This window comes from Hippichthys cyanospilos, chromosome 15, assembly GCF_059441005.1.
Source record: "Hippichthys cyanospilos isolate Australia breed blue-spotted pipefish chromosome 15, RoL_Hcya_1.0, whole genome shotgun sequence".
NCBI lineage: Eukaryota > Metazoa > Chordata > Actinopteri > Syngnathiformes > Syngnathidae > Hippichthys > Hippichthys cyanospilos.
Genome location: NC_142383.1, coordinates 6,924,577 through 6,939,766, shown reverse-complemented (window position 1 = coordinate 6,939,766; position 15,190 = coordinate 6,924,577). Strand labels below are relative to the sequence as shown.

Here is a 15,190-nt window from a genome sequence, read left to right as displayed (position 1 = left end):
AGACTCGCTGCTGTGATTGCTGACAGAGAACAGATGAAAGTCACTTCTCCATCTCCCTCCTCAACATGAGCCACTAAGGCTCTCGAACGGATATCTATTACTTCCATTACTTGTGCTTTGGGAACTAAAGCTGCGGTACCACTTAATGGCTCTCCTTACTACCTGAATAGAAATCTACGTCTACTTGATTTTTTTTTTAAAAATTTTTTTATTTTTTTTATTAACTAACTGTGAAAAAAAATCGATAGAACATAAATAGGATTTACAACGAAGGTGACGCAGATATATAGATATCAAGCAGATATTGACGGAAATACATGTAAGAACTTCATCACTGGTGTTTATTTCAACAATACTGATAAAATGCCCCGAGCTCGCTTTGCTTTGCTTTTACTTCTCCCATTTGTTTGTCAGGAATAGAAAATTAGTTGCAAATAGTTTTATTATACAGTGATTAACTTTTAAAATCTTACTAAAGCATTGCCTATGCAGCAATAAAGAATCAAATTAGGTATAAAACACATTCTGGTATTGTTGTGATCCATTATAGTGGAACGGGTTATAAACATGACCTTTTTGAATGTGCTTATGGTGTGAACAACAGCAACAACAGACGTGACATTTAAAAGAGTACAGAGACAATCGTGGTGCAGAGATAATCAGCCAGTGTCCTGACTAAATCGGGCTTATGCCCGAGGAGGTACTGTTTAATAAGCACTTAAAGAGCTTGTACAGGCAGACCTGGAAATCTGACACAAGCAGAGAAGAGAAGCAAAACTGCAAGATGAGAGGAAGGAAGAACTGTACATCTCTAATATGGCAGACTACATACAATATTTGCAATATGCACATGGAGAGCATCAACCCCATTTTTGCTCCCCTAAACAGGGAGGTTTTATTTTATATTTCATGCTTTTACAATAGCATAACCAAACACCTATGGTCCCTAGTTGAGAGTTGTGACAAAAAAAAAAAAACAAGATTGTGGATATACATGTCCCAACTGGTCTGGGGATGCCTAAATCCCCCTGAAGAGCTGGAGGACGTACCTGGGGGAAACGGTAGCTCATCACATCCAAATTAGGACTCTGGGCCTTGGCAGAAGTCTCTACCAAATGTCATTCTAGTCAGCGGTCCCTCCGGTGACGCTTCCGTGTTGACTAAGGCCCCATGTGGGCTCGGAGATGATCACCTGACTAGGCAGATCCCCTGCTAACCTTCACAAGTATCTGCTGAGGGCAGGAGGATTGTTTGCATTCAGCCCTCTGCCTTCTATCACTGCTCTCATCCCACTAGTACACAGAGGGGATTATTATTACTGCTAACCTGCACTAAATAGCTTCATTTGCCCACGTTTTGGATTACGACCGAGGCTCAAACTGGATCCCAGGGCAGCTTTTGTTTGTTTTTTGACTCGCTTTGTTTGTTAATATTTGGTGCTGCTGTTGCTGCCATCATTTGGGTGAAGCGGACACAGAGGGAAAATGGGCGTGCAGAAGGAGGATGTGGAAAAGTTTCTCAAAGACAACCCGGCTTTTGCTAAGGGCTACTTTGCCAAAAAGATGACCCAAAGCACCATATCCAAGGTGTCAGGACTCCCGGAGAAGCAGGTGGACTTCAGCCAATTTCAGGAACTCAGCCAGGTATTCCTAACTGAAAAACACACTTACTAACCCAAATTGGAAAGGTCACTCTATGGCTTTGTTCCCCAGGTGGAGGAAAGTCGCATCATGTATGACCTGATCAAAGATATGCAAGAGAACATCAACATGGAAAAAGTGGTCTTCAAGATCCTCAAGAGAATCACCGCCTTGATCCACGCCGACCGTTGCAGCCTGTTCATGTACCGGCAGAGGAACGGCATAGGCGAGTTAGCCACCAGACTCTTTAACGTCAGCACCCAGTCCGAGCTGGACGACTGTGTGGTACCGCCCGATTCCGAGATTGTCTATCCATTGGACTTGGGGATAGTCGGTCATGTAGCCCAGACCAAGAAGACAGTGAATGTGAAGGATGTCAAAGAGGTAAGCGGACCAACCACGAATGTAGTTCTTGGTTCTACCAACAGGTGGCAGTACGACAATACAAACCACCTCAATTGGTTTATGTTGCAAGATTTGACGTCAAAACTAAATGTAAAACTACAGAAAATATTGTCTACACGATAAACTATAGCCAATACATGTAAAAAGATAACCAAAAGAGCTCAAATGCTATCATAGTTTAACTGTATATTTGAGTATTGAAAAATGTATACAAAAATATTAAGAATCTTCGTACTTGCAAGAAAATAGTTTGACCCAATTACACAATCTGTGAATACAAAACCAGGAAAAACACGCGAAGAAGCATGCAAAGTAGATTTTCTCAAGACTTTTGAGAATTGCGAAGAGTACCATGTTTAAAAAAACAAACAAAAAATAAGTGCTACACTGTGATCATTATTTTGAGGACGGTTTAGGGCACATAGGTGTCGAACTCCAGTCCTCGAGGGCCGGCATCCAGCATGTTTTCCGGTTTCCTTTCCCAAACACACCTGATTCAAATGATTAGTTCATTAGCAAGCTCTGCAGGAGCTCCAAAATGATCCCAAACATTCGAATCAGGTGTTTTTGATGGAAAAGGTTTGAAAACATGTGAGATACCGGCCTTCGAGGACTGGAGTTCGAAACTTTAGGCAAAGGCAAGCCACTTCTGAGTGAAGGCAGCCCACAGCTATATTTGACCAAGTGAAGGTTTAATCCACTTGACGGACGTAATCCATTTATTTGAAGCTCTGCTCGAGTGGATTACACGTCCCTTGTATTTAGTCAGCAGTAATGGACAGCATATACAGTGTCAACATTTTTTAACTTTTACATCAGCTTCTCAAAAACTGCAGTGTGAACCGTATTAAAAAATAACCATAGAATCTACTCGGCTAAGATAATGGTTGTTTCCAAAACTGTTTGTGCATGTAATGGAAAATTAAAAAAAAAAAAAACTAATCGATTATCAATTTAATAGGCATTTTTTAAACATATGATTTATGGCCTTTGTTTACTTAAAATTGTTTAAAAAAAATGATTTCTAGACCTGTGCATACTTGTGATCAAGGTAATAATCAATCACAATCAAATTTAGTGCCTGTATTGGTGAAACCAATACCAAGTTTTTCAATTTATAAAATGTTATGTTACATAATAGTATTAAACAATAATGAACATACAAATGAGTCTAATTATAGCAGAGCAGAGGACCCATAAATGTGTAAAGGATTCATAAGAAAACAAAAATGAATACTGAATAAAAGGTGAAGGATCAATATTAATACTTTGGTATTGAAACTTTACCAATAGAGAGTTTAGTTTAAATTCTATCAGTACTTGGATCGATCTCCAAAGCCCTACTGATATCAAACATCCATTCATCCATCCATTTTCTGCCGCCACTTGCTTCGGGCAGTAGGCCGGGGACACCCTGAACTGGTTGCCAGCCATTGCAGGGCACACAGAGACAAAAAAAAACTATTAACACACCCAATCACACTTAAGGACAATTTAGTATGTCCAATTTGCCTGCCGTGCATGATTTTGGTATGTGGAAGGAAGCCGGAGGGGCCGGAGTACCCACATGGGCAAGGGGAGAGCATGTAAACTCCACACAGTAAGGATGGAGTGTGCTGGATTCAATCTCAGGTCCCTTTAACTGAGAGGCAGATGTGACCGAGCCACCCTGATTTCAGACATACAGCAGTAATTATTCTCAGATTTCTGCCAGTCCTTCATGAAAGCGCACTGATTATCTCTAATTGTGTTTAATCCAAATTTGACATTTGCTTTTACTTTGGAAAATGATGGCCGCACCAGTAACTGTTTCAATAGGTTTGGTGTGTATGAAATCAATTCCTCTTGTGTATAATTGTTGTTTATCATTATTATTTTTTTGCATACTAAGCAAAGGCAAATAAACACCAATCGTTTTTTTTATACACTTTCAAGCACAGCAAAATCGGATTTTTTGATTAAACAGTGCAATTATTTTGTTGAAATATTCAATAGGGAGGGCGAGATGTGATGCAATGCCGACATGCATCTATCATACCTGGTTTTGAAGTATGTTTAAAATACCCAGCCATGAAAGCTGTGGAAAGCAAGTAAATTAGCAAAGAATATTCAATAATCCCTCATCGGTGATGTTTACTTCTTTGAAACATTGATCTAAGAGAAGAGTTTTTTTACATGTTGCCTCATTAAGATCTAATGAGTTGTGTACTTTTTGTGTTTCAGAACCAGTACTTCAGCTCATTTGTAGACGAGCTCACTGATTATCAAACCAAGAATGTCCTGGCCACACCCATTCTTAACGGCAAAGACATGGTAGCTGTGATCATGGCCCTCAACAAGACCACCGGGCCGCATTTCACAAATGAGGATGAAGATGTGAGTCCTACAAATAAAATAAATCAAAAATACTTTTTATCCAATGGAACATCATTGATGCATGCAAGATTTTTGTGTTTTTTTTGTTTTTTTTTGCAGCTGTTTTCAAAATACCTGAAAATTGCCTCTTTGAACTTAAAGATCTATCACTTGAGTTACCTCCACAACTGTGAGACACGGAAAGGACAGGTGATGCACATTACATTGACGTCACCATTTGACTTTAATTTTATTCAATACACTGTGTACACCATGAAGATCATTGGACACCACAAATCGAATTACATTCAATATAAAAATTCGTCCGTAATACTAAAATGTACAGTATGCTCAGTTTTGACCACCACCAAGTAAGAATTTAGTTTTTAAATTGTAATGGTGTGGAACTGCATTGCATGAAATTGACAATGGTTTTTAAAATGTTGCCCCTCTCAAGCTCTCCCTAGCATTTTACATGAAAAGAAATTGGTTATATCAGTAGGCTACAGAGTACTAAAAAAAAAATAATAATAATACAATTTGGGAGTCATAGTGGTTCACATAAATGACAATTCCCAAATTTTAATGTTAAACTAAATCATACAAATAAATATATCAAGTTATTTTGCTAATCAAAACAATGCCATTTTTCAGATGACTTTTCTTGCTTATGTTACAAGTGTGATGTGTTCCTAGTTTTTAGTTGTTCAAAAGAATTTTTGTAGTGGGAATGAAAAAAAACAACCCAAACTGGACTCTGAATGAGTAATACGGACACACTGGCCAATTCCCACTGGGCCCAGCTCCAATATACACTACTACATTCATTATTAACACAACAATGCTCTCAGCTGCTATGTGTCAAACATAAAAAAAACATTTTTTTTAAAAAGTCCCATGGGCGAAAAGCTTGATAAAGTCAACAAAATATTTACGCATGGAAATAAAAGAATGAAATTAATCTATAACTAAAACCAAGCTTGATATAGCTGAAGATTAGAGGCGCTTAGCTTTGTGGCATTGAGTTAGAACAGCATTTTACACTGTACAACTGTTATGTTTAAAAAAAAAAAAGAGCCTGTTGACCCTGTGTGTGCATGCCAGCTGCTTCTGTGGTCGGCCAACAAAGTGTTCGAAGAGCTGACCGACATCGAGCGACAGTTCCACAAGGCCTTGTACACGGTGCGAGCCTACCTCAACTGTGACCGCTACTCCGTTGGCTTACTTGACATGACCAAAGAGAAGGTGAGTTTTCCGCCATGTTTATTTTTAAACAAGCATAATTCTCTTTCTGTCTTTCAGGAGTTTTTTGATGTGTGGCCCGTGCTAATGGGGGAGCAGCCAGCTTACTCTGGGCCTGTAACTCCTGATGGCAGGGTACTCATTTTGTTGTATTTTTCACAATGAGAAAGACAATAAGCAAACAATATTTCTCTTTTTTTCTTCTTCAAGGAAGTGAATTTCTACAAAGTAATTGATTATATTCTACATGGGAAGGAAGACATCAAAGTAATACCGTAAGTAAACTCTTTAGTATTTGGAGCCCTCTTACCACTTAATATCACTGCAATATCACTTTTTGTCACAAAAAGTTCTCACAGATGTCAGAAAAACAGACTTACGAAAGAATGGGACTGCTATTGAGGATGAAACTGCTTTAACTTAAAGTTCGAGTGACTTCATAAACATCTTCGTTAAATTGTTTGAACACAGTGCAAAGTCATTCTAACTTTTTAGTAGAGCTGTTTAAATGATCTACATATTGATATGAATGTATTGATAAAGTCGTTCAAACATAGTGGTATGAGCAGTTTTTTTTTCTTTTAATGCCATGACGTATGTAACAAATTGTAGAACTGCCTAAAAAATAAAAACAACTGAATAATCTTTGATTTTTAATGCTAAAAAGTTAATGAAGCAGAAACAACAATCAATGTGCACCATTTTCTTTAAAAAAAAATGTTTACTTCATTTAAGTTTACCTGACGTGTCCTGCACTACTTTGCATGCAATAGTCAATACACCAAGGCATTATGGAAAAATTAGCATTTAGCCTAATTAAAATAAATAACATACGAAACAAACAGAACAGCAACATACAGAAAAAAAAGGTGTAAAATAGTTTTCTGTTTTCTGTTAAAGGTGATGAGGCAAATCAAGATTTTTTTTTCCCCCCACACTCCAAACTTTTTCACTACTTTTTTAGAGAGCATTACGGGCCACGTCAAAATCTAATTTTAATATACGCTGCAGGTCGCTAAAATATGGATGGTGGTGATAATGGACCGGAGTCCGTAGTTTAGACACCTGACATATGTGCTGATACAGAGCAAGAGTAACACTGCGACACATCCAATGATTAGAGATGGATTTATTTCAGATTGTGGGAGTGTTTTGCAGTGAAAACAGCATATGAGAGAAAATGGGAAAATCCGTTATATTAATGTGGTTTCCCAGTGTCGCAAGCAGTGGGCCAGAAGTATACCTTGAAGCGTTCTTCATCGAGCTGTAGTCTAAACTGCCCCAGATCACGCCATGCCATTGGAATGCCATTAAAATGGAGAAAAATAAATATTGCTGAGCTGTGGTCTACGTTCCATCTAAACCGGCAAGGAAAGCACCGCACTACTTCCTGTTGAATGGCTTTGTAATCAGTCCCAAAAATGTGCAAACTTTCACCGTGACACATTTCAAATTAATCATTTTTTTTTCGTTTGGCACAAATTAAATATGTAATCTGGGATTCTTTGAGGACAGGCCGTCATTAAATATGCATGTAATTAACATGAATATCTGTGCATTAGATTTGTCATGTTTGTCATTTGTCTTATAGTAACCCACCAGCAGATCATTGGGCCTTGAGCAGCGGCTTGCCTACCTATGTTGCTGAAAGTGGATTTGTGAGTTCCAGTTGACATCATCATGTACTTTAATCTTGTTTTCATGAGAATCATTTAAGCAACCTATTTGTTTCATTAGATTTGTAATATTATGAACGCCGGGGCGGACGAGACATTTGCCTTCCAGGTGAGAGATGAGCGGTAGTGAAAGAGAAGGTTGTAAACGTTCCACTCGGTGAACTTTATATTTTTGATTGTTTATGATCCAGAGTGAGGCACTGGACAGCAGTGGGTGGACTATAAAAAATGTTCTCTCCCTGCCGATTGTCAACAAAAAGGAAGAGATCGTAGGTGTAGCCACTTTTTATAACAGAAAAGATGGAAAGCCTTTTGACGATCAAGATGAACAGCTCATGGAGGTAGGATGTTTTCTCATGCCATAGTCTGCGGGTATTTTTGTATTAGTTCTGATGTTCTGGTGCTGCTTGTTTTCAAGGCTTTGACCCAGTTCTTGGGCTGGTCAGCTTTGAACACGGACACCTACGACAAGATGAACAAGCTGGAGAACCGCAAAGACATCGCCCAGGACATGGTGCTCTACCATGTTAAATGTCGTAACGATGAAATACAAAATATTCTGGTCAGTACGTCTTCCGTCTACCGAAAAGTTTAAATAAGAATCAGTTGGACCCTTGTTGAAGATCTTTCATTCGGAAAGATTCTTTAGCTCTATATTTCAAGAGTAGAACGCTCCAATTTCTGTTTCGGGTGAATGTATTTTAAGATGGCGGTAGCTATAGATTTGTTGTATCGTTAAAGCTATTATTGGCCACGTTTCCTGTGGAGCGAAAAATTCTTTAGGGGAATAAGTGACAGAACATTTTGGCTTTGTTTCTGAATGGACCTCGAGAGCCTGTACAAACTTTTCTATCCATTCCCAGAACACCCATGAGGTCTATGGCTGCGAGCCATGGGAGTGCGAAGAAGAGGAGCTTCTCGAAATCTTGGTAAAATTTTCAAATACGGAATTTGGTTGGATGCAGCCAGTCAAAGATTTTTCCATTTCTAGAAAAAAGACCTACCTCCCATGATAAAGAAATTTGAGATCTACGAGTTTCGTTTTTCGGATTTCAACTGCACAGAGATGGAACTGGTCAAGTGCGGAATACAGATGTATTACGAAGTCGGCGTGGTCAAGAAGTTCCAAATCCCACAGGAGGTGATTTTGACATAGTGCACAGAAGCATCAAACAGCTCGAGGTCCTTGCGAGCATTTTCATTCTGTTGGTTCTCCTCAGGTGCTGGTTCGTTTCATGTACTCTGTCAGTAAAGGCTACAGGAGAATCACTTACCACAATTGGCGCCACGGCTTCAATGTGGGGCAGACCATGTTCACGCTCTTAACGGTATTTATCTACATACATTTTCAACCTAAAAAAGTAAGCATGACTTCTTAGTATTGTATGTCTTTGGGTTAGACGGGAATGCTGAAGAGGTACTACACCGATTTGGAGGTCATGGCCATGATTACAGCAGGCTTCCTTCATGACATTGACCACAGAGGAACCAATAATTTGTACCAGGTCAAGTAAGTGTTGACATCAGATTGACCAGACATTTATGATGAAATATGATCCCACAGTATGTTTAAAGACAAGGTGTAACAATTCTGTAAGGGAACTGATAATTGGTCCATTGGTATTGTTGGCATTGGTATGGTAACGCAATGGTTATTAAAAACAGTATGTATTTAATGTGTAATCCATTGGGGTGGGACATTTGGCTCTTTAATGGGAGCCATCCTTTCATGAACCATTCACTAAAAAGAGTTGTTCAAAAGACAGTCTGGTATTTTTTATTTTATTTTTTTAAATTTAAAATGTAAAGGAATTTACCCTTAAATTAAACACAAGGATTAGTGGTACTTCACAATTCATGCAATACATGACCAAATGAGGGTATGTTTGGCACAATTTTCAACATGCCTTAATGTACTTACTACTTATGATATTTTTGAGGCAGACAATAATAAAGACCCCATCACTTAAAGCAGGGGTGGGCAATTCTGGCCCTCGGGGGCCGGTGTCCTGCATATTTTCTTGTTTTCTCTCTCAAACACACCTGATTCAAATGATTAGGATTATTTTCAAGCTCCAGCAGAGCTTGTTGATGAGCTAATGCTTTACATCAGGTGTGTTAGGGAGAGAAAACTGTAAAACATGCAGGACATTGGCCCTCGAGGGCCGGAATTGCCCACCACTGCTTTAAGTGATGGGGTCTTTATTATTGTCTGCCTCAAAAATATTACAAGTAGTAAGTACATTAAGGCATGTTGAAAATTGTGCCAAACATACCCTCATTTGGTCAAGTCTAAAAGAAAATCAAAATTCAATAATTTCTTATTCTCTTTAGGACCATAATATAAACATGCGAAACACTTCACGCAGATTGACTAGCATACGTGTGGACACTGCATCTGAAATGCTTTGACATATATCAAATCTAGCCACTCACGTAGACTCTTCCCCTGCTCCACTGCTCCCCTTACTTCCCTTCGTGCTCCGTGTGGTCCCGGCGTGGTTGTTTTTTTTTTTTGTTTTGTTTTTGTTTTTTTGTGTGTGATTGCCGAAAACGTTAACCTAGACCTAAAACCCCACTTTACAACTGCATGGCACTAAAATGCAAAGATGACATGCAATGTCGACGTGTATAGTGGGCAGGGGAGGGGCATTTGAAGGGGAAGGGGAGGGGCTGGGTGAACAGCGCAGGAGGGAGAATCTACAGCTCCTATTGCATACTGGAGAACCATTCGAGAGACTCGGTTCATTTGTGAACGTCACGTCGCAAGTAATCTAGTACATAACATAGTTTTCAGGTATTGTCATTTTTATTTTGATGTTAACAGGTCAGGTAACCCTCTTGCCAAGCTGCATGGATCTTCTGTATTGGAACGACACCATCTAGAGTTTGGAAAATTTCTCTTGTCTGATGAGGTGAGGATGTCCAATGTATTGTATAGTGCATCTTTTTAATCACACACACCCCCACCCGAATAAATAAAACAGTAAAAAAAAAAAAAACTGCAGCTTTGTCTCTTTTTGGGCTGCAACAGAATATCCCAAAATGGACAGTCTCCCGGTACATCACTGACAGACACCCTATTTGCTGACGAATGATGAGAAATGCTAAAGAGAGGAAAAAATAAATAAATCACTGGACAAGCAGAGATGGGCATTCCATTGGTCTGTCACTGATGGAGGTCATTTGACTAATAAACAAACAACAAAAAATGTTGAATGTCCACCTGTGGTGACAAAGGGACAATGGAAGCGTGGGTAAAATAAAATACAGTTTAGTTTGTGGGAATTACTATAAAGGAAGGGGGCCTAGGAGTAGATTGGACTGACTAGCAAAAATATGCTAAATGCCTACCTCTGTCAATTATATCATAATCCATCCATTTGTTTTAGAAACCACTGGTCAGCAAACCAGCACAAACGTTTTTAGATTAAAAGAAAAAAAACGTCAAGCAGAATGTTGTGCCTTCAGAGTCTGGTTCAGTAAACTTTGTAGTAGAATCTAAGCTGAATTTATACTACATTTTACAAAGGACTACTTTGAACACAATTTAGTGTTAAGCTGTTTCACGTTTCTTTGAATTTACTCAGTTTTTGAAAAGAAAATCGTACTGTACCTGTCATGGCATTAAAAAACCTTCATTTAGATTTACTGTTTCCTGCAGAAACTTAAAATCTCCTGATGGACCTTTATGTATACCCACAGGTGCTCATAACCTAATTTCACTATTTTGACAAAAACTAGTCCATTTCCCTGTTTACAAAGTTACAAAGTTATCCCTTTGCCATTCAAAGGTCAGAACAAAGAACTATTTATTTTACTGTTTTATAGACTAATCATAATGATTCTTTAAACTTGGTATACAGTATTAGCTAAAAAAAAAAAATGCACACACAGTAATGTACACTTGTTCCTTTACTTCCTCATCCATAGTCACTGAACATCTACCAGAACCTGAACAGGCGGCAGGTGGACCACGTCATTCATCTCACAGATATCGCCATCATCGCCACTGATCTCGCGCTTTATTTCAAGTTAGTTGTCAATAATTCCATGCGCATATGAGGGGATTACCACTAACAATACACAGCAAAAATGTTAAGACCATACCTCTCTTTGCGCTTTAGGAAGAGAACCATGTTCCAGAAGATTGTGGACCTTTCGCAAACGTATGAAGATGAAAAGAAGTGGGTGGATTTCATGTCTCTCGAAACAACTAGGAAAGAGATCGTCATGTGAGTAGTAGTACACTCAAAACATCCAAAACCCTGCACATTACCGCTTTTTTCTGCCACGTATCTTTAGCCTTGTGCTGATGCTTCTCACTGCAGGGCCATGATGATGACAGCTTGTGACTTGTCTGCCATCACCAAGCCTTGGGAGGTTCAAAGCAAGGTGAGCGATATGAGTCATTCTCACCATGTGTCGGTAAGAACTGTGTTTTGTCGTTGTGTAGGTCGCCTTGTCTGTGGCGGCAGAGTTCTGGGAGCAAGGTGACCTGGAGAGGACAGTGCTGGAGCAACAACCCATTGTAAGTCTTTATTTAGGTGATTGCGCAAATAGGTCGACACGGGAAAGAACTTAAAGGGTAAAGTAAAATAAATTAAGCGATAAATCCACCCACTGTAATCCATCTCAGGAGGTGGATGTTTTGCTGCTTGCTATTGATTGAAAAGGGCGTTACAGCTGCGCTGGGTAACGACCAATCGTGCAAACATTACATGACCAAACTCACAAACAGGTGAGGTGTGGTCATTACTTGAGCAGCTGTGATGTCATTTTCAGTCGACAGCAAGTGACAAAATGGCTACGCCCTGAGTTGGATAAAAACAGGAAGATTTTGCAGCAAAATTCTACTTCCACAAACACAATATTCATAAAAAATGCCATGCTTAGACTAGTGGGGGCACATAGAACATATTTTTGGAAAGAATATTTTGGACTTGACATTCCCTTTAACATCATGCATTACCTAAATCTCAACAAATAGTAACCAAGCAATGATACACTGAGATGTTGTGATCATCATTATAGTCTTTACCATTTTACTTTTTAAAAAATATATATGTGTGGTATACAACAGATTAATAATTAACATCTGAAGTTTCCTGTGTTCTTCACATAAATGAATTGTAAGTGAGCTGACTGATTGTCAGGGGTACAATAAAAATAAATTTTGGCTAATAAAATGTATCTTTTGTGACATCAGTCCTGGAAATTTCTTGATACATATATCTAAAAACAGAACATATAGAACTGTGCATACTTACATAGTGCACAAAATAGATCATAAGCAATTTAAAAACGTTCTCTGGTTTGCAACAAGTCTGGTTACAACCAAAAATTTTGCCTTACTACACAAAAATTGCCACCTCCATAGTCTACACCCATGCATTTTCAGTTTCAAATCACTTTACTTTTGCATCTGACAGCCCATGATGGACAGGAACAAAGCAGCAGAGCTCCCCAAGCTCCAGTGTGGTTTCATCGACTTTGTCTGCACATTTGTCTACAAGGTGACACTTCAGTTGGCTGGTTAAAAGAAAGTATCGTGACAAACAAAGAAATGATGTGTTGTACTTTTACCCCATAGGAGTTCTCCCGCTTTCACCCTCAAATCCAACCCATGCTCGACGGAATTCTGAATAACAGGAAGGAGTGGAATGCCAAAAAGGAAGAGTATGAGGCAAAACTCAAAGCCATAGAGGACCAGAAGGCCGCCAAGCAGGCGGCCGCAGCCAGTAAAGGTACTACTAGAAGAATCATCATCAGTGGGAATATTTCAGATTCAATTGACAGCATCTTTCTTAATGTTTGTCTTCATCCCTCAGCAGATAACAGTGGCGGAGGCTCCAAGACCTGCTCGGTGTGCTAAAACATTCGAGAAGAATTTGATGACCACTGTAGTCTCCAGAGGGGAAAAAAAAAAAAAAAAGTTAAAGTAAGGGAAATGAAAGTGTACATAATCATGGTTTGATAGAATTTCTGCAGGAACATTGGTGCTGTTCATGAAAGAACAGAGAATCGGAGCAAGACAAGTATCTTCTAGTCTTTGTGGAATATTTAAATTCATGGACTGTGTAAGTGTATTTGTATATATGGTGTGTTTCCCAAATGTACAGGGGACTTTCGGGTTGCTCATCAACTCTAGCATGAATGTGAACATGTAAATACACATTTGTTGTGAAATACACATTGCTGTTATTTACCTGCGGCTGATACAGTAGTGAAATGCAGGTGCGTCTTAGTTAGAAAATTGTATCAAAAACAGGTGTGTATATACATATGCATATAGTATATATGCATATATACATGTATATACATGCATGTGTACGTAATGTGGTTCATCCTATTCAATTGGTCCCGCGGGGATCCAGTATTCATAAGTTTCGCCAGTGAGTGAATTACTGAACTTTCTACAAATGCTGATTGTCTGGCTGTGTGCTCTCAAACGCACATTTACGCCAGACATTTTCTTCAGTAAAACGTAACGAATGTTGCCGTTTACTTGGCCAGCTCTCTAAACTCCGGAACCCAAAACTAAAATAAGGTGGATAAGGTCAGCGTGTATTTACTCTTGCACGGGTTAGTGCATGCTACGGACTTGTGAGAGCCCTGATGCTTTTCTGCTTGGGAGTGGCCGGTGCTGAGAGCGCAGGAATGCTTAGAAATGCATCAATGAACATTTTGAGAGGGAACATCAACATTGTAAAATCTCCAAAAGGCCAAATTTCCATGATACAGTCCCTTTAGTATTAAGATAAATGTGTCATTTTGTTTCTAAGAAAAAAAAAAGGCTGTAGTGTTGTGTATAATGCTGTTGAAGGTATCAAACAAAATACTTTGGTGCACGATCTTATATAACATGACAAGTTCTGAACTCGAGGCTTTTAAACATTGTCACCAAGCCAAGTGAAGTTACTTTTCATAACACTTTTGAAACAAAGACAGTCGAGAAAACTACCCAATACAAAATGACACACTATTAGGTGTAGGCGATTATTTTTATCATGTTTTCAGTGACTACTTCATATAGTGCATGCTCCATATGTAACACAAACATCCAAATACTTTTTTTTTTTTTTTTTTTAAATGTTATAACACAATGAGAACCGAGTTGTTGGTGATGGCTGCCTATGATGACTAGGCGATCGGGCCATTTGAGAGGCATGCTTCTGTCCACGCTGCACTTTCTACTATACGCGGTTGACCCCAATCCTGGGATTATTGCAGCTAAACAAGGCCAGGATTACAACTCTCCTGCAAATCTTTAAGAGAAGGGCACTCACATCACAATGAACACTCCAACACCTCACATGAAAAATAATCAGCTTTTATTTCATGTGGAACATAACAGCGGGTAGGTGATAGCTCACTTGAGGATGGTGTCTGAATTAGCTGTGAACACAGGGAGGAGGGGAGGGAAAGTGATGTCAGCAACAGAACATTTATTGAATGATGATCTCGCCGTAGTGCTACCTTCAGCCAGTTGTTTGGCAATGCGCTCCTGCTCCTCTCGGGCCTTCTTTTCAGCCTCCTCCAACTTCCTTTCCTCCTCCGCAATGGGCTTCAGGTACTCTGAATGGCCATCCCACAATATTGAACATTTTTCATTTGAGTTCAGACCAATTGATGCTCACAAAGCACAGAAATTGGTGTGTTTTCGGGGGGAAGTATTACAAATTTAACATAACATCAGCAGCATTGAAGTAAAACACACTGGATTAGAATTATGGGAGTATGCACTCTAATGGCGTGTTAAATACAGTATATTTGCATTTGAATGACAATATTTCTTTTTATTTTATTCTAAGTATGAGAAGTGGTGAATGAACTTACCGAACCTCTGTTTGCCATACAAGAAGCCGACCA

General features: G+C 39.1%; 1 protein-coding gene across 1 annotated transcript; it reads left to right on the top strand.

Annotated features, from left to right (window-relative positions):
• Positions 1–766: 766 nt before the first annotated feature.
• On the top strand, positions 767–13,526 carry pde6b (phosphodiesterase 6B, cGMP-specific, rod, beta). The gene is made up of 23 exons (XM_088434878.1): positions 767–1,643; positions 1,713–2,024; positions 4,269–4,421; positions 4,521–4,610; positions 5,505–5,645; positions 5,703–5,777; positions 5,853–5,917; positions 7,234–7,300; positions 7,380–7,427; positions 7,510–7,659; positions 7,737–7,880; positions 8,182–8,247; positions 8,310–8,459; positions 8,539–8,646; positions 8,719–8,828; positions 10,146–10,233; positions 11,252–11,352; positions 11,446–11,553; positions 11,650–11,713; positions 11,775–11,849; positions 12,751–12,834; positions 12,912–13,065; positions 13,150–13,526. The coding sequence occupies exons 1-23, from the start codon at positions 1,485–1,487 to the stop codon at positions 13,191–13,193; spliced, it is 2,556 nt and encodes an 851-aa protein (XP_088291004.1). The 5' UTR covers positions 767–1,484; the 3' UTR covers positions 13,194–13,526.
• The last annotated feature ends 1,664 nt before the right edge of the window (positions 13,527–15,190 follow it).

Coding starts and splice junctions, on each gene's coding strand:
- pde6b (XM_088434878.1), top strand. CDS start 1,485: ATGGGCGTGCAGAAGGAGGATGTGGAAAAGTTTCTCAAAGACAACCCG. Junction 11,850..12,750: donor TGCTGGAGCAACAACCCATT/GTAAGTCTTTAT, acceptor TGCATCTGACAG/CCCATGATGGACAGGAACAA. Junction 13,066..13,149: donor GGCGGCCGCAGCCAGTAAAG/GTACTACTAGAA, acceptor TTCATCCCTCAG/CAGATAACAGTGGCGGAGGC.